At 38.8% G+C, this 13,810-nt stretch overlaps 1 protein-coding gene across 2 annotated transcripts in view; it reads left to right on the forward strand.

Moving 5' to 3' along the window:
- The window catches only part of LOC149001778 (L-arabinokinase-like), a 105,534-nt gene that overhangs the window by 67,404 nt on the left and 24,320 nt on the right, over positions 1-13,810 (forward strand). For both annotated transcript variants that reach the window (XM_089138914.1, XM_089138915.1), the window contains 2 exons: positions 11,868-11,998; positions 12,079-12,160. In XM_089138914.1, coding sequence (XP_088995040.1) covers positions 11,868-11,998; positions 12,079-12,160 — 213 coding nt within the window. The remainder of the gene's footprint in view (positions 1-11,867; positions 11,999-12,078; positions 12,161-13,810) is intronic.

Below are 13,810 nucleotides of genomic sequence, written 5' to 3' on the forward strand. Positions count from 1 at the left end.
TAGTTGGGCCTCCATCTGTCGCCCTACCTCTGAAGGGGGCCTTGGCATCCGTCGGATTTCAGATGTAAATTTGGCTTGTCTCCTCAAACTTATTTGGAAAATTGCCTCAAAGCATGATTCTATTTGGGTTAGGTGGGTCTATTCTTACCTTCTCCGGTCGGATTCCATCTGGACTGCTTCTTTGCCCTCAAATCCCTCGTGGGTTTGGAGGAAAATCCTCCTCCTCCGTCCCCGGGCTATCTCTGCCATCTCTATCTCCATCTTTAATGGATCCTCCACATCCTTTTGGCTTGGTCCGTGGCATCCGATGGGCATTCTATACAATCACTTCGGGCCGCGCATAGTCTATGAGTCTTGTATCCCCAAATCCACCCCTTTGTCGGCTTTCATCTCTAATGGTTCTTGGATCCCCTCCCCTCCTTCCCAGTCTCACACAGGTTTGGGGTTCCCTTCCCCCTCTCTCCAACTCCCTCAGTGACTTCACCATTTGGCTTCCGTCCCCCACCAAATCCTTTTCCATCCCTTCGGCTTGGAACCTCCTTAGGCCCCATACCCCCAAACCTCCCTGGCCCTCCTTGGTTTGGTTCAAAGGCTTCATTCCTTGCCATTCTCTTACCCTTTGGAGAGCCCTTAACCTAGCTCTTCCCACCCACACATTCCTCTCTGACCGCCATATCCCCGTTAACCCAAACTACATCCTATGCTGGTCCGCTGTGGAAAACATCGAGCACCTCTTCTTTTGCTGCCCTTTCTCCAAATCTATCTGGGGAAAAGCCCTCTCCTTCATATGGCCCCGTTCGAGACGTTCCTTTGGATTTGGGCGAGATTGGTCTTGGACTTTGAGAAACTTCTCAGGCTCTTCCATTTGCGATCAGATTGGTAAGCTAGTGTTTGGTGCCCTAGTCCACCACATTTGGTGGGAGCACAATCTCCAGAGATGGACTTCCAAATCTCGCTTGTTCTACCAGATTTGGAATGCCATCCACTTTGATTTTTCTTCTAGATTGGTAGCTATCCCCCACCCCCCGGTCGATGATACCCCAAGGAACAGGCTCATTGTTGTCTCTTGGGGGCTCAGTTCTACTCTCCGGTCTTCCTCTTAAAGACCTTGTATTCCTCTTTCCTTTTATATAATTATTTATTCATCCAACAAAAAAAAAAAAGGACACCTAGAACCAAATAAGCCAAACTTCATCTGCATAGCTTACCAAATGAAGGAGAAAAAGGAAAATTACAGAATAAGTTGGCGGTTAACAATTTGGATGCCTGTTCCTTCAATGAAATAGGCTTTTGATGACTTCATCCCTTATAGTAGTTCTTCAAACGATTCACATAAGAATTCTTTCCTCAGAAGTTCATAACCACTTCATAACTAGGGGTTCTAGAGAGAGATGAGGGAAGAAGAAGATAGCTTGACTGTCAGACCAACAACATGTGCTCTGATGCCAGGTTTTTTTGGATGGATCTTCAAATTTTTTTTGGGGATGAATATCAAGATTCTGATGCCAGGTTGGAAGTTAACAAATGCAAAGAAGAATTATAACAATGAAGAAGAAAGGTTGAAGAAGATGAAGCAGAAGAAGAAAGAACAGTAATTTTGTGTATTGGAGTGATTCTTTGATACACCTGTATTATTTCAGTAATGATAAGAAAGGTCAAAAGATAGAATTACAATATAAGACAGCTAGTCGACATGATAGTTCCCAAAACACCCTTACAACATAAACATTAGAACCTGTTGATCCTCAAAGAATCCATAATATCATTGTATATCAACTCTAATCTTTATTCTTTGATATTTATTTATCTCAGATAGATCTTGTTCCAGATTATCCAAATTTGACTCTGGAGAACCTAAAACAATTGTGGACACGAATCAAATTCATATTTTTTGACTACTTGTTGGCATCCTTCTGAGACTGAGCTCCATAGCAACACTAACATATTTTCCAATAACATCATAGATTGAATTCTTATACTACAAGGGTAGCATTTAAATAAAGCTCTTTTCCAATTGCAAAGGTGAAGGGTCATCTGAGAATATACCTTGATAACACTGATATCTTTCCTGTGTAATTGATGACTAATGAAAGATGGAAGAATTTCTTACCTGGAGCTTATCATGGACTGTTTAGAAGAGATCAAGGAGGAAGAGGTTGAAGTAATGATGGGAGATAAGGCCAAGACATGAGGATGAAGTCAAGAAAACAACACAAGAAACTGACAAGATCTAATATGCTGTTCGTGAAGAGATAGGATTTGTGTCACTGCCTTGTTTCTTCCCCATGAAAACTCCCAGGTTGACAACATTAATCCTAAGATCCGTGAGCTCCCAGAATTCTATTATGGTTTGAAGAAAATGTTAACCACATAAAGTTGATTGCTTGAATTTGGAAAACTCAAGGTTGATTTTCTTCAAGCTGGGAAAAGTTATGCCAATAAATTATGTAATGGGTTTATTTTATTGGACATCAGCTTTGGGTTTATGTGTTTGCCTCTTACTTTTATTCTGTAATAGGCCACTTTAACAGGTTCATATATCATATATGGGCAGATTTTAGGATTATGGTTATATCATTATAGTTCTTAGTTGGATGGGATAAGGATTCTGTAAGTTCAGTCGCTTTTGTTTCTTTCATTATTTTAGTTTCCTAATTAGTTGATGTCACCAAATTTTAAGATTAACATTGAACTTTTCATTTTTAGTATTTGAGTTTTGTTGGAATCTCAACACCTATAATCAGCCTAGGGACTGAAAGGAAATCCAGAAAGAAGAAAAAGAATAGAAGAAGACTGTAGAAGACGAAAGGAGAAGAAGAGAAGAGGGAGAGAGCTTGCATATGTATGCTTTGGATCTCTCTTAGTACTTTATTTATAATGTAAAATCAAGTCTTAGTTTAGGAAAGTTCCCTAAACTGAGTTACAACAAAAAGGAAAATTACATATTGCATAGAATCTTGTGAATCTACTGAAAAGGAAACTAGCCTAGGGAGATTACTTGTCAACTACGCAATAAGAAAAATAGAAAGTAACCAAAGTAGAAAGCAACTAAAACAGAAACAAAAGGAAATAAAGAGTATCCAAAAAGGAAACTCCATGCTGTAGCTCCAAAACTTGTGCCCTATGGTAGCATCTCCATAGTAGAAACTTCTCCAAAAAAGAAAGTTGTGCAACTTGTGAACAAAGGCTGCTGTAATTCTCCACGCTCTCCCTCAAGCTAGAGTATACATAAAGAAAGCTCTAGCTTGGATAATAAGAATAAACTTGAAAGCCAATGCCACTCTTGAACTGTGTAACAATAGCAGAGGCCTATAAACACTGAAAGAGCTTCATCCAGGAGATAATCAACACCAACTAAAAAAACCCTTTAATTCTTCATGTCGAACGAACCATCCAAATAATAAGAACAAATCGGTGACATTGAAGATGAATAAAATCCATTAGTATAGCAACTTCAAAGGCACTATCCAAATAATGCCAATACTAGGGAGGATCTCTACACTAATTCTTCAAAATTGCAGCTCCAATGTCTATCTAAGCGCGTCGCAAGCATGCAAATAGTAGGGTCAGTTTGGGTAAGTTAAAGGCAAGTAGCAGGTAAAGTATGGGTAGGTAAAAGGCAATATTGCTTACTGTGGAGCAAGTAGGTAAGTTAGAAGATAGTAGAGGTTACTGCAGACCAAATAGGTAAGGTAGTATTGGTTACTACGGACCAACTGGTAGTTAAAGGTAGTATAAGTTACTACAAACCAAGTAGACAGGTAATGGTAAGTAGGTAAAGGTATTGTTGTAGAATACCATCTTGAGAGGATAAAGATCTTCACAAATAATATCCTTCAACACACCTTGAATAGATATAGAATAAGTCTCCATTCTCCCTCTCACATGTAGCATTACATGTGGACAATTAATAACCAATACCCAGTACAAGACAATCCCAAACAAGAATCTTTACTGTGCCCTTTTATGGTAGATATAGGCTTCATTCTTCTAGCAAGTCTGAATTTAAGAAATAATTCTTGAACTCTCCTTATGGGAGATTATAAGATGCAATTATGCATGCACTGGACTCACAAGCTGATGTAACAGGAGTCCATTATATAAATGGTTAACAAAATATGCCTAATAGCAATTCTGTAAATTCTGACCTTAAAGAGGGATTCACCTTTCAAAATGACCCTAATGGCAGTTTGGTAAATTCTGTTTTTTTTCCCAGTCTCCAAATAGAGAATAACATAAAAAGGAAGCTAAATAAAGAGAGGCAAGTAGCATGACTTAAGCAATGACCAAGTCCTAAGAAATATACTAAATAAGTAAAGGAGAACTTATGCTGGAAACAAAGGTAATAGATGGAGCACTAATAATGGAAAGAGGGGCTATATGGAGGAGTAATAATGGAAAAGAAATTTAGAAGTAATTATAAATAAGAAAATCCAAGAAGGTCAAAGAATATCATGGGATATAAGGGACTATAAAAGAAGAGAATTTATGGTAATTGAGTATTTGAGTAAAGAATAGTTGAAATTAGATAAAGCAGGTAAGTAATGTGATAGTCTTCATCCCTTAACTATGGAAGCAAACAAACTGCCAAAGAGGGGGAAAAGAAAAAAAAAACAAGGTAGAGGTTTTTTGAAGGAAAATAGAAAAATAGAATGTGATATTCAACCATAGTTACCAAAACCGGGGAAGGAGGTAGCACTACTTTGGTCTTGCAATAACCAACAATGCATTCTCAACATTTTGAGAAACAAGAAAATAATTTGTTTCAACAAGTTCTGAATCAAAACAACTACAGCACTAGCATTGGCATCGGCATGAATCAACTACGGCATCAACAGTATTTTTTAGACATAAAACCAATTAAAGAGCGGTAGTAGTTGAAGGAATCACATGAAACAAATTTCGTCAAGGCAATAGATGCAGTCCAGAGAAGCAACACAAATTTAATTGGAAGCAAAATATATGTTCAGGCTGGCAAAAAGCTGCAGCATGTAACAGGTCCTCCCGGGTCCAAAAAACTTCACTAAGTTCTGGATTTTGCAGTAGTGGTAATATTAGGTACGTAGATCACTTCATGAATTGTGAAGAATGATCTAATATATCATTAATGCAGCAAGGGGTGGCTGCGCAAGAGGTAGAAAGGAAAAGACAAAGAATATTGAGAGAGAAGAAGCAGTCCTTAGGTTGATTAAACCCGCTCTGACACCATGTTCGAGTTTCAGCACTTGTAATCTGCCTAGGGATTAAAAGGAAATTCAGAAAGAAGAAAAAGAATAGAAGACAACTGAAGAAGAAGAAAGGAGAAGAAGAAGAAGAGGAGAGAGCTTGCATGTGTATGCTTTAGCTCTACCCTGGTACTTTATTTATAGTGTAAAATCTAGTCTTACTTTAGGAAAGTTTTCTAACTTAAGTTACAACAAAAAGAAAAATTACATATTGCATAGAATCTCCCAAATCTACTAAAAAGGAAACTAGCCTAGGGACATTACTTGTCAATGAAGCAATAAAAAAATTAGAAAGTAACCAAAGTAGAAAGCAACTAAAATAGAAACAGAAGGAAATAGAAAATATCCAAAAAGGAAACTCCAGGCTGCAGCTCCAACACTTATGCACCAAGATAGCATCTCCATAATAGAAACTTCTCCAAAAAAGAAACTTGTGCAACTTGTGCACCAAGGCTGCTGCAATTCTCAACAAATATGACTTATATTCGCTGGTGCCTACAAGGGGAGATGGGGGTACTATTGTAGGTATAGGCCCATTGCTTTATATAATCTCTTGAACAAAATTATAATAAAGGTTGTTGAAGCCTCAGCAGCAATAGCTGGGTTTCTAAGCAATTGCTCACTAGTAGGGGCAAGGAACAAATATCAGTCGAAATGGGAATTTCGACCTTGCAAAAGGCCGAAATTCCCATGTTTCGGTCGAAATTTCGACCGAAATTGGACACTTTTTCCAAACTCTTGAAACCTTAATTTTGGGCCTCACATGGACTCAAATTGATTTGGATTCTTGTATACTACCTATTTCAAGCATAATAAACACTATAGAACTACTAGTTTACTAAAAAAACTACTCAAAATGTAATATCCAACTTTCCAAGTATATACTACATATGAGAAGAAGCGAGAATGTTACTAATTGCAAGTCTATTTTATTCAATGTCTCCCTCTTCCGTTTGCACCCCATTCAAATGACAATACAAGTCTGATGATGTTCGCCCCATATAGTTTTGGACGTAGTCAGCAACTGCATCTTTGTACGTGGCCTCATCCACATGCATAAGATTTCCTAACGGTGGGAAGTTGTGAATCTCCATATAAGGAACTGGCTTAGTTGCATATGGAAAGGCTGGTGGTCGGCCTTGTGGTTGTGGAATAGAATGGAAGATCTGCTCAACAAATGAAGGAGCACCATGGCTGTCAGTAGAAGGATAAGGTCCATACTGATAAGGTCCCAGTGGCTAACTTCAATAAGTGACAGTGGGAGGGACACCATAAGCTCCATAGGCTGCTCCATAACCATAAGGCTCCACTAGTGGCTGACTAGCCTGACGTTGAATCTGATAGCCAGGAGGGACACTATATGGTCCATAACTATAAGCTCTATAAGTCGACCCAGTAGAACCAATACTCTCCACAACAATATCATATGAGGACTTTGCAGGCCTTGCCATCCGGATCCTCTGAAGGTGGAGTAGTCTCTAGAATCATCAATGCTCATCGATCTCATAGATCCCACCAAGCTCTCAGCATCAGCCGGACGGTAGGACCCATATGATGGTGTGTCCTCTGTGCTATAGCCGTGCCGTCCTTCCCCTTCCTCAAATATGTAAAGGAAACATTTTGGCCTCAAGATGCAGTTCCAGTATTGTCTGAATCCTGTGTCACGTGAGTGAATTGACTCTCGCCTATGAATCTTGGTGGTCGTCCTCCCCACCCTTAACTCTCACGTACTGATGGTGGTCGTGGTAGTGGTGGTGGTATGTCCCTAGGATCAGCTGAATCTTGATCACGAGGTCCAACACCCTCCTCATCCCCTCCATCATCACCACCATCGTCATCATCACCACCATCGTTGTCATCGCCAGAGGCCTGAGTCACCTCATCCTCAATGTTCGACCAGACAATCAAATCCTCACTTTGGGTGGATGCATTAGGATGTGGCACGAAGGGACGGGCAGGCACTGCATGTGCCCTCCCCCTCCGGGCCATGAAGTCCTCCACATCAGCCCCCATCTCCTCTGCAATCTATCTACTAGGACGACCTCCCTCCTTATCCAGCAATGGCTCTCCACTATCCCTGATCCAATCAACTACTGGGTTATCATCATCATCCATTTCAAATATGTCGGCCAACTCGATATTGTTACTCTCTTTGTCCATCCCCTGTCTAATATGATCCTCTCTCAGTCTCATATTATAATGTATGTAGACAAGGTCCTCTAGACGCTTCACACCCAATTGGTTGCGGCTCTTCGAGTGAATGAGGCTGTGGCTCTTCGAGTGAATGAGGCTGAAGGTACTCCAGTTTCGCTCACAACCAGTGGCATAACATATCTAGGAGAGCACTTTGCTTGCAATCACACTTAAGTGGGGTGAGTCACGTCCAAATTTCACCCACCACCCAGCTGCAACAAACATAGACTCCAAGTCATTTTAATACTTAAATAACTAAATTAAAGATAGAATATAATAATTAAATGTATAATGAAATAAATGAATGAACTTACCCGCAGGGGCGAATTCCCGTCCCGATACGGCCATAGAACCGATGAAGCTCCCAGTGGCATCCCTAAATGCCTTTATCTAATATATAAAGAGAAAAAACAATGAATTGTGACTTAGTATAAAACTATGAATTGTGAATATCAAATGATTCAAATTACTATCTCACCTCCATAAGGATGAATGCTTGTTTAGATGGATCCAGTTCCAACTTCTCCATTACAGTTTGGACCGCATCCATTAAATAGTATGTTGTGTAATAAAAAGTATGTCATAAAAGGGAATAGTTAATGCTTAATAGTGTGATAACATCATGCAAATTAAATTAAATACTGGACTTAACAACTCACCAGCCTTATGCAGTGGATGTTGCAACATAGACTGCCATCTAAGTTCGATGATTTTGAGGACTCTCTTGTTGCCGTGCGGGTGGACTTGAGCAACTTGCTGCTTCATCCTCTCTACTACAGTAAATATGTGTGGTAGAGTAGGTTTTCTTTGCTGATCTACCATCCTCAACACATGCACCACAGGCTTAAGCATCTTCACCACTATCCTCACATTATGCCAGAAAGTCTCATCCAGTATGGTCAACTATGCTCTCCTTCCTCCCACAGATGAAGAACCCTCCCAGCTAAACCACTCCTCTGATGCAAACATGCTCCTAAGGCTAGTCTTCCTACACTCAAAGCTTTGTAGTGCTATCCAATTAGTAGCAAATCTGGTAATGCCTGGCCTCACTAACTCACCCTAACACTTGTCCCTCATCATCCTTAATGCATATGTGTGGTTATAGATGAAGGTGCTAACTTGTCGGGCTTGCTCCACGGTCTTCTTCACAAGCTTGACCTTTCTGATGTCCTTCAACATTAAGCACGTGGAGTCCAAAAGAGCTTATATCTGTCCATCCATCAAGGCATCAATAGTTCAATACAAAGTTATAAAGTGTACATGTAATGTAAATATATGTATTTAAAAATGAAAATTAATATTGTAGTTGGAGCCATTATCAGTCACAATTTGGACCACATTTTCCACTTCAACCTCCTTCACCACTTGCTTTAATAATTTATAAATATATTTTGCATCCTTCTTATTACCGGATGCATCTACTGACTTGAGGAACACTGTCCTCCCATCACAATTCAACATGAAATTGATGATGGACTGTCTAGTGGGACCAGTCCAACCATCAGCCATCAAAGTCACTCCATATTCCATAATGAGCCCACATAAGCTTTAATCCCTTAATATACTCATTTAAGTCCTGTTTATGCTTAGGCAAATAGACATTATGTATCTCATATGGAGTGGGGCCCTATACACCACTCCTAGCCTTGCCTATCTCCTCAATCATATCTCTATAGTAGGGCCCCTGGGCTGTATGTGCTGAAATACTATGGTAATAAGCCCATTTGGAGAAAGCCATCCCCACTTTTTCCTTCACACTCCCCATAAGTGCTTCAACTTTCACTATTTATGCTCATGCGTCGCAAATAAGGCCTGATCATTGCGAAGAATCTCAAGATCCGGATCTGTAGGATGTACTGACGAAGCTTGACACCTTGTAGGGGCCCGTGGGATAGGAACCTCCTGCCTCACACTCTGAGTCCTCCTCATAGGGACTTGGGAGCCGCCTATGCCTCCCATACCTACTGGCTCTCTAAAGGACCCACAACCCAAACCCCTCTGTTGCCTCCTCATGTCATCAAGCCTCTGTTGCTCCCTACTCATCATCATCGCCCTTCTGATCTGATCGGCCTCTGGATCAGGGTCACATCCATACTCTCCTAGCTCATCCAGACTATAATCCTCGGGCTCTGGAACGTCATCTAAGCATGCATCCTCGAACTCCTCCCTTTGTGTTCTCTTATCTTTCCTCTTTTGCTTTCCCTCGCTGATATATGAGGCCATTGCCCTTTTGACCTCTACAGGCACCTTTGGGCACCCTACTACATCCCTGTTTCCACCATCTAGATGCAACTTCAGTCTAGTGGCCTCACCTCCTCCTATTTGTTTCTTATAGTAATTACACTCGCTTTTCCTTTTATTAGCTGTCAGTGGCCTCCTGTGTTGTCAAACTATGTCTGACATCTTTGAAAGAGAGTGCCTGATACAAGAAATACAGACTAAGTATCTTGAAAAGCTCCACAATATGCTCCAAAAATGACATATATGCTTCTAATGATAACCTCCTATTTTTAAATATAAGAATATTATATATATATATATATATAATTTAAAAATATATAAAATACACACTATCTTAGAAATATCCAAAACATGCTCCAAAAATTGCATACATGCTTCCATTAATACTCTCCTATTTTTAAATTTAAAATAGAAATTCATTAGTTTTTTTTAATATTTAATTTTTTTTCAATTATTTAAATATATATTAAATACAGTAAAATTACATAATTAACAGAAAAAAAAATTAATTCAACACCATAACAGCAATATGGTGTCTTAACTCTCACATACATTTATTTGAAGCTCATACATGTACTATACATATACATTTTTAGCAATATACATAATTTACTAAATAATTTTTAATTAAAGAAAAATAAAAAAATAGTAGGAAGAATCAAAAAATAATTTTGACACTACAAATTCATAGATCAACACTCTAAAGTAAACATACTTAAATTTGGAAGCAATCTAAGATGATTTAAGGCACAAACAAAACCAAAATAAAAAAATGAGGAAATTGGTTACTCACCGCGCAAGATTTGAGAAAATGCACAAATGCAAGAGCAAATCTAGTGTTTGAATGAAATGGAATTGTAGAAATTAGGTGAAAAGAGGGATGAAAGCAAGAGATATTTAAAAAAAATCCAAAAGAGGGTCGAAATCACCCTGGCGATATCACTCGAAACAAGTAAATTTAGCGATAGGTCGATAAATGGTTCAGAATTGGACATTTTAAAGCCTACGCATGTGTTGTTTTGGCCCGATATGGTATCGGGCCGAAATATCGTGTCGTATCGACCGACATATGATATAGGACACTTTTCGTGCCTGTACATGTATATTTCGTTTGATTTCAATTTTTGCAGACATTTCGGTCGAAATATCAACCATATCGATCTAATTTTGTTCCATGTAGGGGCACAATTGTCCTTTTTTCGCAGTTAATAGTGTTTTTGGTTCTTTTGATTATGTGATTCTGCTGTAATTTACTAAAGGGCAGAACTGGAGTTTCATTACTAGTTATTAAGTGATAAATCAATCCTGCCATTGAGTGACTTTACTACCTAATCACAGGCCTTCCTTAAGCTTGTGATACCTGCTTCTTCTCTCTTCTTCTTCTGGGTATTCTTTCTTCTTTAATTCTTGGCTGTTACAGAGGTTCTTGTTTCATAGCATCAAAGCATCTGTAACTAGCCATGGAAAATCTTAGATCTCTTCTTCTGATCTTGATTTCTGGATAGTACTGCCTCTGGTGTACAACTACCTATGGCTGATAATATTATGTAACCTTAATAAAACCTACTGGATTTAAGGCCCAACACTTAACAAACCAACCAGTAAAATAAGCCATCAATGTGATTTATCTGCATCAACCAGTCACCTATATCAGCTTAGGTGTCGAGAAATGAGGGAAGTGGAGAGAGAATCAGAAGAAAAGGAGGGGAACCAGGATGCCATGAAGAGGGGAGAAAAAGGAATGAAGAGAGCTGCCCTGGCCACACAGGCTTCAACTGGATCAAAAAACCGAGTTTATTCTTCAAAACTGAAAACTCTTCTTGATAAAGCATATTCAAGAAATTAGATGAAAATTAGAAACCAACTCCAAAGAGTAAGCAAAACTCAACTAGGTAACTTCTAACTCCTCATACAGCTTTCTCCCGGCAAATAATGTCAAGCAATATAAATAAATGGTTAATTATCATCAAAGAAAAAAGTATCTTTTTTCCTACTTGACATGACCAAATCTATATCTGGTCCATGGTCTGGGTTAGATTGTATCTAGTCATGGCCTGCAAAAGCAATGCAGCAAATACTGCAACATATGTCGTGCTATTTTTTTTACTTCTCTTGTTAGTTATGAATTTTCTGCCCTCTTTGTTTGGGATATTTCTAACTATGAACTAACGTATTTCTGTATTTCATTTCCAACTTTGTCCATCTTAGGTATCATATGGATCAGAATTAAGTAATCGTGGACCAACCTTTGACATGGACTTGTCTGATTTGATGGATGGTGACAAGCCTATGTCTTATGAAAAGGCAAATAAATTCTTCTCCCATGATCCATCCAAAAAGTGGGTCACTCTTCTTATTGACTTCAAACTGTTTCTTTACAGTTTAAAATGATCAGTTACTAATAAGTGGACCATTTCAGGTGGGCAGCATATGTAGCTGGGACAATCCTTGTCTTAATGACTGAGTTGGGAGTTCGTTTTGATAATAGTATCAGTATGCTGGTATACCCTCCACTTGTATTCATCCTCTGATTATTCAACATCAATTTTATGCATGATATTGCATGTTTCTTTAATTTTATTTGGAAGGACAACCTTTATTTGTAACCAATGAGATATGCGTTACAACAATGTGGACATGCTCTTTGTGTTTGAATTATATAATATTACTAATTTCTCTACGTATAAATATAATGTGTACTCAGAGTTGTATTACATTGCATGTATCAGAAGACCTTGATATCATAAAATAGAAACAGTATCATTTATTATCATAAACAGTAAAGCCACTTTGCACAAAAGTAGCCTGTAGTCCTATGGTAATTGGGTCAGTGTCTGGGTCACTTTTTGACCAATGCTCGGAATTTTTCAGACTCCTTTGTATTAATGGTAGTATCCTAAGGCCCCTAAGGCTTGAACTCACTGAACTTGAGGCCTAATGATGGTGTAACTTGATGATATGACGGTTCAAAACTATATGAGGCACATTAAGGATTTTGATTCTGATTCGGTTTTGTAATATGAGATGTGAAAATGGCATTGCTATGATTCTAGCAATCATGTCCTTATTGATGGAATGATTTTGATAGGCACAATTGTGCAAATCGAGGGTAGGAAACAAAAGCGAGATCAAAGAATTTATCCTCACTTAGTGGAAGCAATTGTAAAAGTACCCATAGTACTTCCACTAATAATTTAAAATTGTCCCTCTCTTAAAATTTTTGGTGAAGTGATGCACTATCAGACTTACAAGATAAGATTTCAAGATTGCGGCAGCATATACCATACAAAATTTTCAAAGTGGGTCTTAGATGCTGTGATTTTGCATGGCATCTTCATCACTCTTAAGCAAGATATCAGCAATATGTTGTTCTAGGGTCACAAATTTCAAAGTCTTTGTATTTGACCTTTGGATATGATACAAGTACCAGCCAAAGCAAGGCAATCTGTAGACACTGAAATTGGCCATCCTTCACTGACAATGATGACAAATTGAAGGGGACCAACCTCTTTCTTAGACATTCTCCGAGAACCACCGAGCCCAAACAATTTTCAAATAATTTCATAAATGGCTTTGGGACCTATCCCCATAATCACTATAGGCCTAAAAGGTCTGTGGCTACCATTTCCTTTTCTGTGGCTATGAAAGGGCAATGTGGAATCTACGGTGCCATTATATAGTCTTGAAGATCTTTCTCATGGCTAGAAGTCCCTAGATGCCTACGATACAAAGTGTTCCCCTCCCATTTGCTACTCACTAATGGTAGATTCCAAGGGGGGACCATATTAAGATCCTTCTACCTGTTTTCCAAATTTTGGTTATATGCTAGCTTGGTCCGAGTTGTAATGAGTTCCCAGCTCAGAAACCCTAGCACCGTTCTCCTACCAAATTTTTGGCCCGTCATAGGTTGAACACCATTTGCAATCATTGTTCTATCTAGGAATCAGACCCAAGACCTTATGATGCCATCTCTTTGCCTAATTTTTCAGAAGTCTGAGTTCATGATACATCATTCTATCAAGGATCGAGCACCAACTCATGAAAACCTCATGATGCTATTACTTTGCTCGACTTTCTAGAAGTTTGGATCCCATTCATAGTTGTTACTTTGACAAACTAAAGACAGAAGAAAGGTGATCTTCCATCATCAC

The sequence above is a fragment of the Hakea prostrata genome, chromosome 10 (genome assembly GCF_041222555.1).
Source record: "Hakea prostrata isolate BN-2017 chromosome 10, UWA_Hpros_2, whole genome shotgun sequence".
Lineage (NCBI taxonomy): Eukaryota > Viridiplantae > Streptophyta > Magnoliopsida > Proteales > Proteaceae > Hakea > Hakea prostrata.